Below are 16,391 nucleotides of genomic sequence, written 5' to 3'. Positions count from 1 at the left end.
GCATCAGTCACAAATATTAAACATTTAAAAAGATCTTTGTGAGGACGACTGGCAAAAGCTGGTTCTTAAATTCTAAGACAAGAATCTTTAGACACTACGTGACTTTAAACACCGACTGAGCGCAACTGGCACAGACCGATGCGTTTGGGCATGATCATTCGTAAGGACCAAATTACATTCATAATCGGCCATGTACTACAATCGTGTAGTGTGTTCTCAGCTTGAAGTTCACCTGTAGTCAATAATTTTATCGCTTAAATCTCATCTTTGATCAATAAAACCGCATATTTAAACGTTTTTCCTGTAAAATTAAAAAAATATTCCTGCCTTAAAATAGCTTAAATGTAACTCTACAACCTTGATTCATTTAGTATATGTGGATCCATGAATATGCAAATTAGTCCTGCCTCCACTCAATCACACAAGCTCAGAGATATCCACTTGGTCAACTTTACTGTAATAAAGGCTGCACAATGGCAAGTGGAAATACTGGTTTAATGCAGTCATATATGCTTGAACCAGAAACTGATTCAGAAGAAGAAAAGGAAGAGTGAATTAAACTGAGGTTCATCTACAAGTTGATGTATCAGAATGGTAATGTGTTTTATGTATCGTTCTCTACAACGTTAGAGACATAACGGTAATTAATATGATTAGCCTTTAGCTTGACTACGTTATCAGACAGCTAATAATGTGTTGCTAATGTTACACAAACCATGTTCCTGTTAGCCATCTCAAAGTCAGACAGCTGCCTTGTGCTTTCTAAAAATCAGCAAGTAGTTCATCATAACAACGTAATATACATCATATACATAATTCACCTGCTATATTGCTAAATGTACCCAATTTTTCATATCAACAGGACAATATTCCGGGGTAACCCAGCTTCTCTTGAGACTCCCCCGCTTTGCAGCATAGTAATGATATGCCAAAGCCCACCCACACGTTAACGTGATTTTTTTTCAAGGTAGTTTGAGACATAAACACTGGTGATTTCAAACCGTGTTTTCACTGTCTTTTTTCACAGCAATGCTGTTGATGTATGAATTTGCACATGGATTGTCTTAAAGCATATTAAAACACCACATAGATATATAAACAACATTAAAAACTTGATTTTCACCACAGGGGGTCTTTAAGAGAGACTGAATTCATGTATGGATCATATTTTAAAAACAGCTCTAGCAGCAATAACAATGGTACTAACTTCCTTTAAGGCCATCACAGTTTCTGATAAACACAAAGACATTGTAAGAACTCCACCATGGTGGCCAGCCTAACTAAGAGGAAGCTGTATATTTATCATACAAATTAGGCTCAGCATGAAACACATAGAGACTAAAGTCGGGAGTGCTGGTAAAATACCAATGAAAACGTGAACAAGCGCTCACTGCAAGCGCAGTGCGGAGAGAGATTTGGTGTTGTATGTTTAGAGACTGAACAAGGATAAAAATGAAGCTCTCCTGCTCCATTGCTGTCAAATTAATCCACATTCAGAATCCTGCCATGAGCACAGCTTACAAAAACAAAAGTCAACCATGTAGATACTTCCATTTATGCCCTTCGCTCCACACAAATACACAGTTTTCCCACTTCTCTGTCTCTCTCTATTTCTAAGAGAGCGTATCTAGGTCAGGTTCCTACTCAAAGGCTTTTCTAAACCCCAGACTCCCCCCTCTGTTGTAGAGAGCACAGAGAGCTGATCTACATAAGGCAGACCACCACTTTACAATACTTTACAATTATCAAACGTCATGAAAAGTATGACTAAACTGACTAAAAATGAAATAAAAAAAAAGAAAAGTAAATGAGTTTTGTGGCCCGTCTGGACTCTCCACCTTTTGAAAGTGCTTTGGTAAACATTTAAATGTCAAATTTTTAATTTAATTAAAAAAAAAACAAAACAACAACAACAAAAAAACAACAAAAAAAAATGACTTTTTGTTATAAATATTTAGATGGAAGTCCTGCTCTTACAAGGCAAAGGATTTTTTATAATTTTATTACACCAAACTGACTGAGAGAAAAGTGCACAACCTACATAGGAAGGCAATATTTTTTTTTTTTTAAATAAAATAAAATAAGGTAACACTTTCTATTACAGTGTCATTGTTATATATGGTACATGCAGTAACAATATTAACTAACCCTAAACCAAACTTACTCAGTACTTATACTATTAAATATATAATTACAACAAAGACACCTTAAAATAAAGTGTAACCAAAAATAATTTTGAGATGTGTGTACAGATTTCCAGAGGCATATAATTCTTAAGGAGATATTGAGGTTTAGATTTCTAAAAAACAAATAGTGCTTTTCTTTCCTTTTTTATTTTGTTAAGTATCGAGAACAGTGGCAGTCTCTAAAGAAGACGTGAGTTCAGCAGTGACGTACCCTCATGGATGTCTCTCCTCCGTGGGGCTGCTGCAGTCTGAAGACCTGTGCCACCATGTGATCGGTGATCTGATGCAGCAGGATGCGACGAGACGCCAGACCCACCATCACGTAACGACCCATTGGAGACAAACTGACAGAGATGGCATTTGGACCTGTGAAAAACACACAGTGCAGTTATTCACAGCTGTAACATGGCAAACAGAAACAAGCTAATACAGAAACATTGACTTATAACTAGAGCCTAAGCCAAACCATTGCAAAATTAGCACAGTAATAAGTAATAAATTCAACAAGACTGGGATGCAGGACTGTATATGGTCTTAAAAAATGTTGTTAAAGCAACAATATAATAAACCAATAAAACACTGAGTGACCTGGCTGAGCAGTATTTAAACTATAATTATTACCAAGTACATTTTAAAAAGATCAAATCATAGCAGAAAGCCTGAAGTAAAAACTAAACTGAAATTATGAAAATCCAGGAAATGTATTTAACACTATTAATACTAAAACATCAATTATGCACATTATTGATTGCTGTAAATGTTACAACCAGAGCATTCAGACCAATCTGTTAAAGCATGAAATTAGAAAAGTTCACACCTAGACCTGCTCAGACTGTAATTATAGCTGATAAAATTTTTCATCTTAAAACCTAATTGAATTTTGTAGCCATTTAAATTTTAGAAATCAGTCTTGCTTGGCGTGTGCATGAGCTAGAGAGCCAGAGTGCTGGCAATGTGATCAGCAAATGAAAAACAAGTGGTTTAGTATTGAGGATTCCTGGTTGATTGCTCTCATTAATCCACTGTTACTGGATAGGGTGAATGATAGTTCCTTGAGGCCTGTACATACGATGGTGATGACCAACCCACAGAGAGAGAGAACAGCATTTCAAATTACTTTAATCTAAAACAAACAGGACTCATACTTCCTCATCACTGGTTTCCATTAGCAGCCTGGTCCCAGCCCTGCCTTCATTTGGCATTTAAATGGGGACTATCTAATTAAAGCAGCCTCTAAAAGAGCTCCATCACTGCTGTCTGTTCAGCCAATTAGAGGGAAAGAGAGAGAGAACAATGTGAATTGCCATGTCCCTTTGCATTTGATTTAATTAAGAACAAGTTTAAAATAATTTTAGCTCTGATGGCTCAATCAGTGTATTAAACCCTCATCAGCACAGGGAGGCGAGTCACGTTTTTGCAAACTAACAGCCCTTATGAGGTCAAGCAGTTTATGTCTCAGGGTCACTCACCAAATCTCTTGGAGTAGAGCATCTCTCCCAGGTTTTGTGGGGCGAGGGAGTACACAGCCAAAATACCCTCATCAGGGAAACCCCTCTGACTGCTGGGAATGAATACAGCCAGCAGCTGCCCGTCCGATGAGATATCACAGCTCGCGTCATTGTAGATCTTACAGTTGGGCACCAACACGTTAACAGAAGCTGAAAAATAAATAATCAGACACAAGAGTTCAAATTAGGTGTGCAACGATATGGAAACTGTGTCTGGTAACGATAACCAAGAATTATTTCGATTTTGATGACACCATATATTGTCCAATATTAGATATTTAAAAATCTAAAAGACTGAATACAAAAGGTCTAGATCTCTACATGCTTCAGATGAAAGTGGAAGGGGAAAACTGCTTTAATTTTAAAATGGGTACAACTATAGAAAGCAAACAATCTTTAACTTTTTATAAAAGTTAAATGGAAAATATAATTTTAATAACGTTGGAGAATGGAGAAAAAAACTAAATGCAGCATAAAAAAATATCTACATGTAAACATTATTTCATTCTATTTTAGGGGGACACCCGTCCCACATTTCATAGTCGCAAAATCAGCCTTGTCCCACACCCTTCAAGTCATAAGCAGTGTCCAGCATTTCAATTTTTTCCCCCTGAAATTATACCACCACAATAAAAACGGTAATAAAAAAATAGCAAACTGTGATTAATGGGGTTTAAAAATCTATTTACACAGGCATAATGTTCGATTTGGAGAGGGTGTTTCCACTGATGATGGCTGCATGGACAAAGCAAAGGAAACTAGCCAGTGTTGACCACAGCAAAAGTAAACTGATGAAGGTTAAAACCTGCCAGGAATTTTTACAGACACAAACTGGATGAAAAGGCTCTGCTAGAAGCTGCCAAATCCACAAAAGCAGGCTACAAGTTCAAGATGAAGCCGGTAAAAATACATATAATCTTTGTACAGTCTAATAAAGTAGCATAGCCTAAGGAAATATATATTCAATTCAATATATTTAGTAGACAGAACAGGTCCTGTGTTATATCACTTGAACCTGAGAAAATTGAGTGCCAGTAATACAAAGCCGATCACAATCAATATTTTAGAAAGCTTATTACCAAATTAAAGCATATTATCATCTAACAATTAGTCTGCAATTAGAATTTCCATCTAACATAAATCAATATTTACATAATCTATTATCACTCTCAAACGTGTTCCGCATTGTCCCGCAATATCATGTCTGCTGACCTGCAAAAGAGCAATATCCAGATGGACACCCTATTCTATTTGTGTTTAAGAATAGGTAGGCCAACTAGAAATAATGTGCAATCCTATTATCATTTGAATATAACTTATAAGCTATAATACACCAGCTTCTTTTACTCATTGGACAGATACAATAATATAAAAAAATTCACACTCAATGAAAAAATTACCGTAGGGAATGCCTTAAAACAGTGTTATAATAAGTCATTGAAACTTTAAATATGTCATATTTTGAAAAGTTAACTTTTTTTATTCTGCTGTATTTAAACTGAAAATTAAGCCCCACTTAGGATGTTAAACCAGCATGCTCATAAAAAAAAAAAGCCAAAAACTGATTGCAGTGTCAGCCTCTGCATCTGCCAGATTTCCATTTCACATCCAAATCTCTATTTGCACACAAGCGCTACTCTGTGTAACAATCTTTTTGCTAAATTAGCAGAAACTGCAGAATTGCCGTAAGTTGAGCCGCAATAAAAGTGATTTAGCGACTTACAGACAGCCGCATCTGTTCAGCCCACACTAATGAATAAGAGAGCAGAGTGGCAGGAGAGAGAGAGACGTCTGTATGTACCCTTCTCGTTTCACCATACCACATAAAGCTCTCTCTCTCACACACACACATAAAATGCACACACATCAAGGACTACCACTCTGCCAAGCAGGAGGCATAGAAAAAAATGTTTCTGCTCTGGGAACCACGTCAACTCCAAAATTAATTTTGATTCCCGTTTCACACATATAATCCTTTACAGTTTCCATGGCAATTTGCATCCCAATGAAGCCATCTCTTAATACACAGAAGGGTAGTAATATTCGGAACACAAACAAAGTGTAAACACAGGGATATTACAACATAAATAAGAGTGAACTGAGACAGTTGATTCAAAACAACTATATAGATGAAGCAAGGTATTCAAAGCATTAACGGAACAATTGCGTGCTGCTCTGGCCTCATGCATCAACGCGTGTCATTGCGCAGAGGTCTCTGAATAAAGCATCAGGTGCGTGTGTGTGTGGGAGGTGTAATTAGGGCTATTTGTGTTTTAGAATGTGAGCTTGTGATTGAAGTGTTTGTCATTTCGCTGGAAAGTGAGTGTGCGTGCGGACGACGCTGGAAAACATGTAAGGGCACAAGATAAACAAGAGCAGGTGAGTTTTGGCAGGTGACAGAGTCAATATGCACATTTAGAAAGATGGATTTGTTTTAATCACCCAGTGTCTGTGTATCTGTGTGCATGTGTTCACTGAGTAAGGTCAAGAGAGTCTGAGAGGACAGGAGGGAAGATTTAAGCATGAGTGTGTTAATTAAACAGGGCAGTAATTTAGAGCAGTGATGAGGCTGCTGCCGGGCAGGGCCTGCATTTCACTCCCTGACACACACTTTCAACCACAAACATGTCCATCCACCCACCCACCATCACTTAAGCCCACTTATTCACTGCAGGCCAACAGAAGCAGGGAGAGAAGAAGAGGGAAATCTGTTCATGGAAGAGAAAAAAAAAAAAAAAGTGCAATAAAAGTGATGACAAAATCTGCAGTTCCGAATGTGGTATCTGCATTCCATGTTTAAGTGTGTACCTGATAGAAAATAAATAATAAATAAAATTAGTGTAGGCTCAGGGAGGCACTTAAAAAATACACTCTTGCCCTTAAAAGGCTTCAATATAAATGCTTGAATCAAGAGCTAAATCATTTTAATTCCATTCAAGATTAGAGCACATGAAATAAATCTCACCTGCCTCTCACTATGATGAAGGAAATATTAAATTAAAACTCTTGTCTTATAGCAGGAGAGGGTCAGAAGGGCAGGTTGTGTAATGGTGAGAGTCAGCCCACACTGCTGAAGATGGATAAGTGGCTCACGGCTTCAGCAGACAGAGCACCCTACTGGACGTGAGTAATGGATTTGCCGGGGTAAAGTGACGGCTATTCCGGTGACACTCTGAGGGAAGATCAGACCATCCCTGTATGAGTTAAAGTGCATTTTAATCATCTATTTTTGTGGACGCAAGGGTGCACGAATGTACTTTAGGGTTTATATTGGGTTTGTGGCTGACACTGAATGATAAACGGAGCGCTCAGGACTCCAGCTGCTGTGGACAGAGAGCATCTGGACAACTGAAATAAATCATGCTTTTACAGGCATATTTATACTGGATCCCTTCCATCGACACAGCCTATGGACCCAGACTGGTTCAGTCCTGAATTACTCACTCCCATTACATTCTCTGTCATCTGCCACTCTGTCTGAAACTACAGTACAAAGTCATCAAGCAGTTAACAGACACAAGATAGTAGTGACAGGGATTTCCTGGGCATGACTTCTGCAGAGGAGCTTGGGAATGTGTTTGAGAATAGAGATGTGTCTCTTGTCACTGAGAGATTAAATGAGCAAGAATTAGAGACAGGGATAAGGAAAAAATTCAAAGAAGCATTGGATTAACACATCCCTAGAAAAACAACAACAACAACAACAAACTGAATATATTCTAGTTTCAAGGTCGACAAATAATGAGCACACAAACATTCATAAAAACACAACCATCCCTCTTCCGAAACCATTCACACAAAAGCACTTCAGATGACAAAGGAGTCTCAGAAACGACTCAAAACCACAGACACCTAATGTCAGTTCAAGTGTCTATTAATATCACAGCACCTGAATATTAGAAAAGGATAAATACAGAAGAATGACAAAGAAATAATAAAGTAGACATAGTGATTTTATGTTTGAAATATATGAGATCACCACACTATAAGCCCAGCAATGCATTCCAAAGGTACACCAATTCATTTGTCTTTTAGCAGAGACTATTACTCAAGATGCCTTCCAGTATATTTGTCATAGGGAATCCTCCTGCAGTAACTGGTGTCTGGTGATAGTTCATGGATCATTGATTTGAACCAAAGACTATAGAATAACACAAGACGTGTCACTCGTATTGTTTTGAATGGGAGAAAGTGTAACTCGCAATATGGCGGAATAAGTCCCGCCTTCTAAAGCCAAGAGCCAATCGCCGACTGGTAAAGTCATCGCGTCACTTCAGCGGCCGTTAGAATCACCGGTTTCTATAGAAACAGTCAGACGTGCGCCTCCGAAGAAACGCGCATTTAGGTCTGCGCATTAGCTTGATCCTGCTTGGAAAAAAATTCAGTTTTTTGTCATGATTCGAGCGTTTAGAAACTAAATTTATGAGTCGGTTGTTGTTAGATTTCATTGGTGATTTCAAATATGACATTTAATCGAAAGGTTGACGAACAGTTTTGGAGAATCTGATGTTTCCCCATTCAAAGAGATAGGAGCTGCATGATGCCCAGGATGCCCGAGAGGCGTTTCAAAGATGGCCGCCGAGTGAAATGACTTGTCTTAAAGGGACTTTGTTTGAACCCACAACATTTTGGTTACTAGCCTAGATCACTAACCCAACATGCATGCCCAAAACAAGTGGTCTTGGTTTACAGCCTTAAACATTAACAGCATTAATCATTCTGGAATAACATATAATGAACAGTGAAGTTGCAAATAAATTCAGTGCAATAAACATTTTAATTTGAATAAACAGCTTTTGCCTCTGTTCAGACCAACACAAACATTCGTGAATGAAGAGGATTCACATACAACCACAACTTGGTGGCAATCACAGAGTATTTTTCAAAGCAACAGCAAATAGCAGAGGAAGAACCTGGAACCAGCTATTTTGTCTCTGTACTCCTGTATTTGGTGTTATTTCATAAACACCATAATGAATAAAAAATCTGAACAGCCTTTTGAAAACATGTAAATATTTGATATTGATGATTTTTTTTTCCTCTGTGAAAAGTAGGTACCAGAAAAGTTATGTAGCGCACTGACTTTCAAAGTAACCAGGGTATTTTTGCTTTTGTAAAAGTACCATCTATTGTCAGAGAGTGAATCTGCATTTTCATGTTCATCTCAACTTAGCGGTCTGTATTCCCCATTTTTTCTGTATTGTGGAGTGCAAAGTTGTTTTTCTCTAGGGCACCACTAGATTTCCAATATCGGCTACTAAAGATGTGACAGTAAAGAGGTTGTGCACTTTATATCATTAAATGTAGACATGCTATTGTGGCAATGATTTAATGAAGCAGCTACTGCAAGCGTTTCACAATACAGGCCTCCTATAATATAGAAGCCACACATTTCATTTCCTTTGCAGCCGTGGGCATACTAGGTTGAGGTATTTTACATTAAATCCTCTCCATCATTTATCAGAAAAATGAATATTCATAGATATTCATGTTGCATTTTTGCATCAATGAGTCTGGTGTATGTATACATTATCTATTATTATCTCAAAACCGGAGCTCTACAACCATTGAAAAAGCCCTTCAGCTTCTGAGAATTTACAGAAACATAAAACACACCTTAACTCTACAATCAGCCCTGCAGTGACAGTCTGAATTTCATTTGGGATTTTACTTTCCAAGTGTCACAAAAATCCTCTTGCTACACTAAAACCCAATGAGTTTGCATTTACAAGCACTGCATGAAAGCGAATCGGCACACGCATAAAAAGAAATTAAAATAGAGGGGGAAGGAAGGGGGTAGGCTTGCTGCAGTAGTCGTGTTAAACTGTGTTACACAGACTAGGTATGTGACGGTATCAAATTTCCATGTTGCGATTAATGGCTGAAGCTTTTATCACGGTATACGGTATTATCATGATATTGAAATAATTTGCAAAAACAAAGTGTTGTCATAGTAAAACAGGTTTAAGAACTCTTTTTGTAATGACAAAAATAACTCTGAATGTTTAAATAAAATAATACAATACACAAAAAAATGGTGCAATATATAAGAATTTTGCAGTAAAATATCCAAAAACCATTAGGCCAGTGTTATATATTTTGTTCACTTGAGTACTTACAATATCCCATTTATAGACAGAAAACGAATTATTGTTATATAGATCAACACGTTATATCTTGTAAAATGTGTGGTAAAATGTAATATATTGTATCACGTACGATATCTTGTAAAATGTGTCAGTATTGCTGCTCTCTATACACAGAGTACGCGTGAAAAGGGAACGTGAAATCACCCCCCCCCCCCAATCTACCCTAAACCCAGTGTTATCGGTAATACAGGTGTTGTCACAAGTTTATATAACGGTGTGAAAGTTTCCTCACAGTGACATCCCAAGAAGGGGAACAAAAATCATATATATACTGTATATATATATATATATATTCACAAAATGACAACTTTCTACACCTGCTTTGCTCTAATGAGAAAGGACTTTGGGTTGAAAAAGAAGTAGAGCAAAGCATTTAATTTGAATTGACTCATAGCTCTCCTAATTAAAATAAAACTAGTGTGTGCTGCTATCCCAGCAAAATTCCACATAGCCCTTAGCGATCCAGAGATTTCAGTTAAGGCAACTCAGAAACATCTTTGATTTCAAGAACTGGAACAACATAGGGCTTGGAAACGTGTCTTTGATCCTCTGTTTTGGTCTTTAAATAGAACAAAAAGTACACAGGGCTGATAATTTCATCTTAACTGTAACAAACTAGAGGATGGAAGAATAGCTGCTGTGGAGGAAAAGAGTGAGGAGGCTTCATAATGTCAGTGTTTGCTTTCTGCTGAAGCCACCAAAAAAATTCTGAGACTATTCCATTCTTAAAAATGCATTAATGAGCTGAGTTGTATTAAAATGATAAATCAGTTGTGATGGCTTATCTTTAGTGAGAGTAACAATTACACTGATTTATGATCCCCAGCAGATTCCTGCCATTATTGACTTTGGAAGAATGAAGTAAATGGTTTCTCAATGTGAGCTCCCAGAGCTCTCAGAAGCTTTATGAGCTGAATTTGTCCACTGTCTCTGTTGGTACCTGAAAATCTGTGACAGTCTACCTAATTAATATTCATAAACACACAGATACACACTGCATTAGTCTTAGACCTGACCTCATGAAATTAAACCATGTGTCTTGATGTTCTGAATTATTCACAATAATGGACTGTTGTGGTTTTATCTAAATATCATTATATTTGCCATTGTTCACCACCTTCACCACTACCACAACAGCATCTTCACCTTTGACCTAAACTATACCAATCATACAGTACACAATATCAACTGACACCAGAGTTGGTTTAAACCTCAAATGGCAGACGGCACCAAGAAGAAGGAAGAGCGGTCAACTGCCGCAACTCTGGATCAACATGCACCAATCTAAATTGTTCTATATATCTTAATCATTTGTTAACATATATTCATTACTTAAATGAGCTCATTGTTTCTGCCTTTAATAGATTGTTAGCCTTTGTGATTTGTATAGGTACATTTCTGAAATTATATAACTTGCACAGTCACCTCTGTTAACAGATCACTCTAAAATGTAACGGTGACAGGCATTTTCTGTAAAGCTGCTTTGAAACGACATGTATTGTGAAAAGCGCTCTACAAATAAATGTGAATTCAACTGAATGTGAACTGGCACCAATGAGAGCTCTCTCTTTGGGCATCCCCTAAACTGAAACAAAACAAACAAACAAAAACCATCCCCACACTTCAGAACAGAGGTCACCAACCTTTTTAAGCCCAAGATCCCTGACCTCAACCTTTAGGAAAGACAAGATCTACCTATTGAAGAATTGATAGAAAAAGAGCTTATTTTCTGCGATTTTCCAAGTCTATGTAAAAAATGCATAGGCTTTCGGCTGAGGGAACCTGTGCGCCACTAACATCCGGGGTGGCCTACAAAAACACGTCATCCCTGGGGTACTCTATTCGGAGGTAAGAGGAAAATAAAATGCCATCGCCATCAACACTTTTTCTGAATACAGTAAGTTCCCTTTAGAGATACATTCATATAACCCCTCAACCCTAATTCAATATTTTTTTTTTCTTCTTATATTTCGAGCATCGTGAACAGTGAGCTGCTCTGCTTGCAACAGCTATTTAATGTTACCTTTATAACTATCCCAGGTTTTCCGAAAATAACAGAAAAATAAATACAAAAAATACAGTACAAACACTTGAGAAAAGTAATGTATTTTGTACTCATATTTCTGTTATTTATGGGAGCTACTGGGACAGTGAGAAAGATCTACTAGTTGATCGCGATTGATGGGTTGGCGACCACTGCTTTAGAACATATGTTAGCTTATAGAGGCAGGGACCTTGGCTACTATATTACCCCTAGACAGAGAGTTGTATTATATTATACTGGCAATTAGTGGAGTTTACTTATTTTCTGTACTTCTTATCAAACCTGCAGATATACATGTACATTGGTGCTTTGTATCATCGCCAGAGCTTCTGTGCAGCCAGTCATGCTTTCCTCTCTATTAAAATAATGGCTAACTTTGATGTAGAGCTCTTCCATGGTCTGAATTTGAGATGCTTTGTTAATTTCGGCTTCTTGAAGCCATACATTACAATGAAGTAGATGCATCAGAGAGCATGGAAAAATTTCATCTCATTAATACTTCTGCTCTTTGGCTGAGCTTGACAGAAAGACTTTTGAGGAAAGGGTAGTTAATAAGGAGAAATCAAGCTCAAGTTAGATAATGAGCTTGCTCAGCTGAAGGCTCACTCTAGGCTTCTCTTGGGAAAACTGCTGTCTTCTCAGTGGAGAGTGGAGAGATGGCTAAGCATGGCTGGTAGGTGTCCAGGGCTACAGAGTAGGTTGACTGCTCAAAAATATCAGTCATCAGTCAATGTGCAGGCCAGTGATTCACCTGTCGTGCCTCCTGCTGCTGAACAATGTCATTGTCGCCCCTTGGAGGTGCCTGTCCCTGCACTGTCAGGTGATAGGGTGCAGAACTTTAATTGTGTGGTGGTTGAGGAAGGCAAGCAGGCAGGATTTGGGTGGACACATGTGTGACACATCCCTCTTACTGGTCATTATCCGACAGGATGAGCCTAGTAAAAGAAGTGCTGGAATACACAGAATGGATCAATGTGTGCTATATTGAGTCTTTTGAAATCTCTTCATTGGTTCTAAAAGTCCTTTATTCTTGTTTTCACACAATAAGGATGGCAAGGTTATGAAGTCCAACACATTAAATTGGATCAGGAGGCGTTTTCTCCCCAACAATTTGTCTGGAGCACACTATGTTGTGCTTATGTGAACTTGGTGAAACTGAAGTGTTGTTCAGAATCCCTGCAATCACTTGAGGTCTACATATTCATTAATGTGGCAGTTGTTTCTATGTTTTCCTCAGGGTCAGGGTTATTATAGTTGGGGATGTCACAATATCAGATTTTTCACTATACTATTCTCATGGCCAAAATAATTCACAATAACAATATATTACAATATCTAAAGAAATATTAATAATAATGCTATCTGTCAAATTAATCTATACATTATCCTTATGGAAAAACACATATAAACTATATACTGTATATGTAATTCTCTCTCTCTCTCTCTCTCTCTCTCTCTCTCTCTCTCTCTCTATATATATATATATATACACACACACATATACACCAACATAACATGTAATTACCTTTATGTTTAATCAGTCAAATTATTTGTCTACCTTTGAGTGCAGTCAGTTCATCGTTCAGTCAGTCAGTCCGTCAGTCCGTCAGTCACACACAAGTATGGTGTGCAAGTCAAACCTCAAATCACAGTCTTTGTTGTTCTACCCTCCTAATTGATAGAAGTGTGCATGTAGTCCATTCTATAGTGACTGTGTATGTTTTATAAGATCCAGAAAAAATCTGATCATCATTAAACCAGAAAAACAACAAAATTAGAGAACAAAAACAATTTCTAAAGCTTGTGCTCCTAAACATTAGATAACTCACACCTAAGGTGGTTATTGTAAATTAAATTATCACAGATAATAGTTGATGTATTCTGGCTTACTGAAACCTGTCTTAAACCAAATAACTATTTTGGTCTTAATGAGTCTACTCCAGGCTACTGTTATAAGCAGGAGCTGATTCTGATTGGTCATGGTGGTGGTGTTGTAATAATCTATACAGATATTCTTAATATTTCTCAGAAGACAGGACATAGGTTTAATTCATTTGAAGTGATTGTGCTAAATGTTACACTTTCATATAAGAAAAATAATCCCTACTATCTTTTGCTTTGGCTACCTTGTATAGACCTCCAGGGCGCTATATTGATTTTCTAAAAGAGTTTGCGGAAATTTCTCTCAGACCTATTGGTCAACATCAATAAAGCATTGATTTTCAGAGACTTTCATCATGTAGATAATACCATATGATGTGTTAGGGGTTGAGTTTAAAGATTGACTAAACTCTTTTGGGGTCAAGCAAAACGTCACCAGACCCACTCATCATTTTAATTATACAGTAGATTTAATTATATTGGATGGAAACAATCCTACTGATAGAGATATTCTACTGCAAAGTGATGATGTCACTGACCTTGTAACGTGCATACTGCGTACTGCTGATAATTGCCATATCGCTCCACGTTATCGACCAGGTAGAACAACCACTATAGATCCCAACCACTATAGATAGATTCACAAATAACCTGCCTGATCGGTCTCAGCTGCTCAGTGTACCCATAAACACAAACGAACTTGAGGAAATTACTAACGGCACTATCTTCTCTAATACATTAGAAACTGTTGCACACATCAGATAAAAAAAAAAAGAACTACACCAGAGTACTACACCGTGGTCCAACAGTATTACTCACACTATCAAGAGAAAAACTCATTATCTAGAGCACAAATGGAAACAAACTCATTTAGAGGTCTTTAGAATTGTGTAGAAAAACAGCATGACCTGCTATAAAAAGGCTCTAAAAGCAGCCAGGGCCAAGCATCTCCACAAACTCATAGAAAATACCAAACCAATCCAAGGTTTTTACTTAGTACAGTGACTAGATTAACAAATAAATCTGAACTGATTATTCCATTACAGTTTAGTAATAATGACTTTATGAACACTGAGAAAATCTAAAGTATCAGAAATACAATTGTAAATTGATGGATGTCAATTCATCCTTTGACAGCATTTTATGATTCAGCCTCAATTATCGCTCCTCAAGAACAATTGAAGTGCTTTACATCTATAGGACAGGAAGAGCTAAATAAACTTATCATTGCATCTAAACCAACAACAAGTTTATTAGGTCCAAGTACCCACTAAACTACTAAAAGACGTGTTACATGTATCACAAGAGCCTCTTCTCAATATTATTAAGTTGTCTCTATCTCTAGGTCATGTCCAAAGACCGTTCAAGCTGGCAGTTATTAAGCCTCTCATTAAGAAACCACAACTAGGTCCAAATGAATTGGCAAATTACAAACCCATTACAAATCTTCCATTTATGCTTAATACTAGAAAAAGTTGTGACCTCTCAATTGTGCTCCTTCCAAGCAAAGAGAGATAGGGAAAAAAGGGCCCATCAAAGCACAGAAACTGCTCTCTTTAAAAATTACATATGACTCATGACATATTTCTAGCTTCTGACCAAGGATGTATCTCAATACTTGTTTTACTTAATCTTACTGCTGTTTTCGACACTGTAGATCAGAACATACTCTTAGATTGACTACAAAATTACACTGGTATTCAAGGACAGGCAACAAGGTTGTTTAGATCGCACCTATCAGACCATTACCATTGTCTATTTAAATGGGGAAAAATCTAAGATAACATCAGTAAATTTCTGTTTACTATAAATGATGTATGGGTTGAATGTTTATAATAAAAGCCTAAATTAAAACTTTTCAACATATAAAGCAATCGTGTCTTCATAAAATTTGGACTAAACCACTCAATTCATATGGATTAGATTTACGATCTCTTTATTAACTTTTTGAAGCGTCAAATTGGTAGTTGCGTAGATTGTCAATGGAGGGACAGAAATCTCTCAGATTTCATACAAAATATCTTCATTTGTGTTCTGAAGATGAACAAAAGTCTTACGGATTTGGAATGACATGAGGGTGAATGAGGGTCAGAATTAAAAAAAAAAAATCAGAAATATTTGGGTAAACGAACTAAAAAAAAAAAACTCTCCCAAATAATGTTGCACACTATACAGGGAACCCTCTCATCTGACACGTCACATTTAAGAGCGTCAAAACACCATTTGTGAATGCCGTTTGAATTTCATGATAAAATCATTTTTATCAGAAGTAATAAAGCACAACGTTTTTTGCGATTATTGGATGAGAGGCGCTACAAATAATATGTGATGTAGGAAAAAAACGCAGACCTGGCAACCCTGGCTTGAACTACGCGAGATTCATAGGGTCAAAAAGAGCCTCCTTTAATGTCGCTATTTTTAAACTGTTAATGCATTAAAATTCAACACATAAGTTATTTTTTTAAGTAATATTGCAGTCTGAACATGTCTTTCTGCAATCCGCACCTTTTTGATTGACAGGATATAATCGGCCCCTGATCATCGGCAGTTTTTAACTATGGCCGATAGTGATAATAATAGCTTGTATCGGCCGATACCGATTGTTGGCCGATATATAAGTGCA

The 16,391-nt window shown here is 37.2% G+C and overlaps 1 protein-coding gene across 4 annotated transcripts in view; it reads right to left on the bottom strand.

Annotated features, from left to right (window-relative positions):
- Positions 1-16,391, bottom strand: part of ambra1a (autophagy/beclin-1 regulator 1a) — a 98,168-nt gene that overhangs the window by 39,018 nt on the left and 42,759 nt on the right. For all 4 annotated transcript variants that reach the window (XR_010896519.1, XM_067402206.1, XM_067402207.1 and 1 more), the window contains 2 exons: positions 3,656-3,844; positions 2,398-2,552 (listed from right to left, as the gene is read on the bottom strand). Coding sequence is in view for 3 of the 4 variants with exons in the window: in XM_067402206.1 (XP_067258307.1) it covers positions 2,398-2,552; positions 3,656-3,844 (344 nt within the window). In the remaining variant the exon portion in view is untranslated. The remainder of the gene's footprint in view (positions 1-2,397; positions 2,553-3,655; positions 3,845-16,391) is intronic.

Source organism: Chanodichthys erythropterus, chromosome 11 (assembly GCF_024489055.1).
Source record: "Chanodichthys erythropterus isolate Z2021 chromosome 11, ASM2448905v1, whole genome shotgun sequence".
NCBI lineage: Eukaryota > Metazoa > Chordata > Actinopteri > Cypriniformes > Xenocyprididae > Chanodichthys > Chanodichthys erythropterus.
Note: the sequence above shows the minus strand (reverse complement) of the source record. Positions and strands in the feature narration are given on the sequence as shown.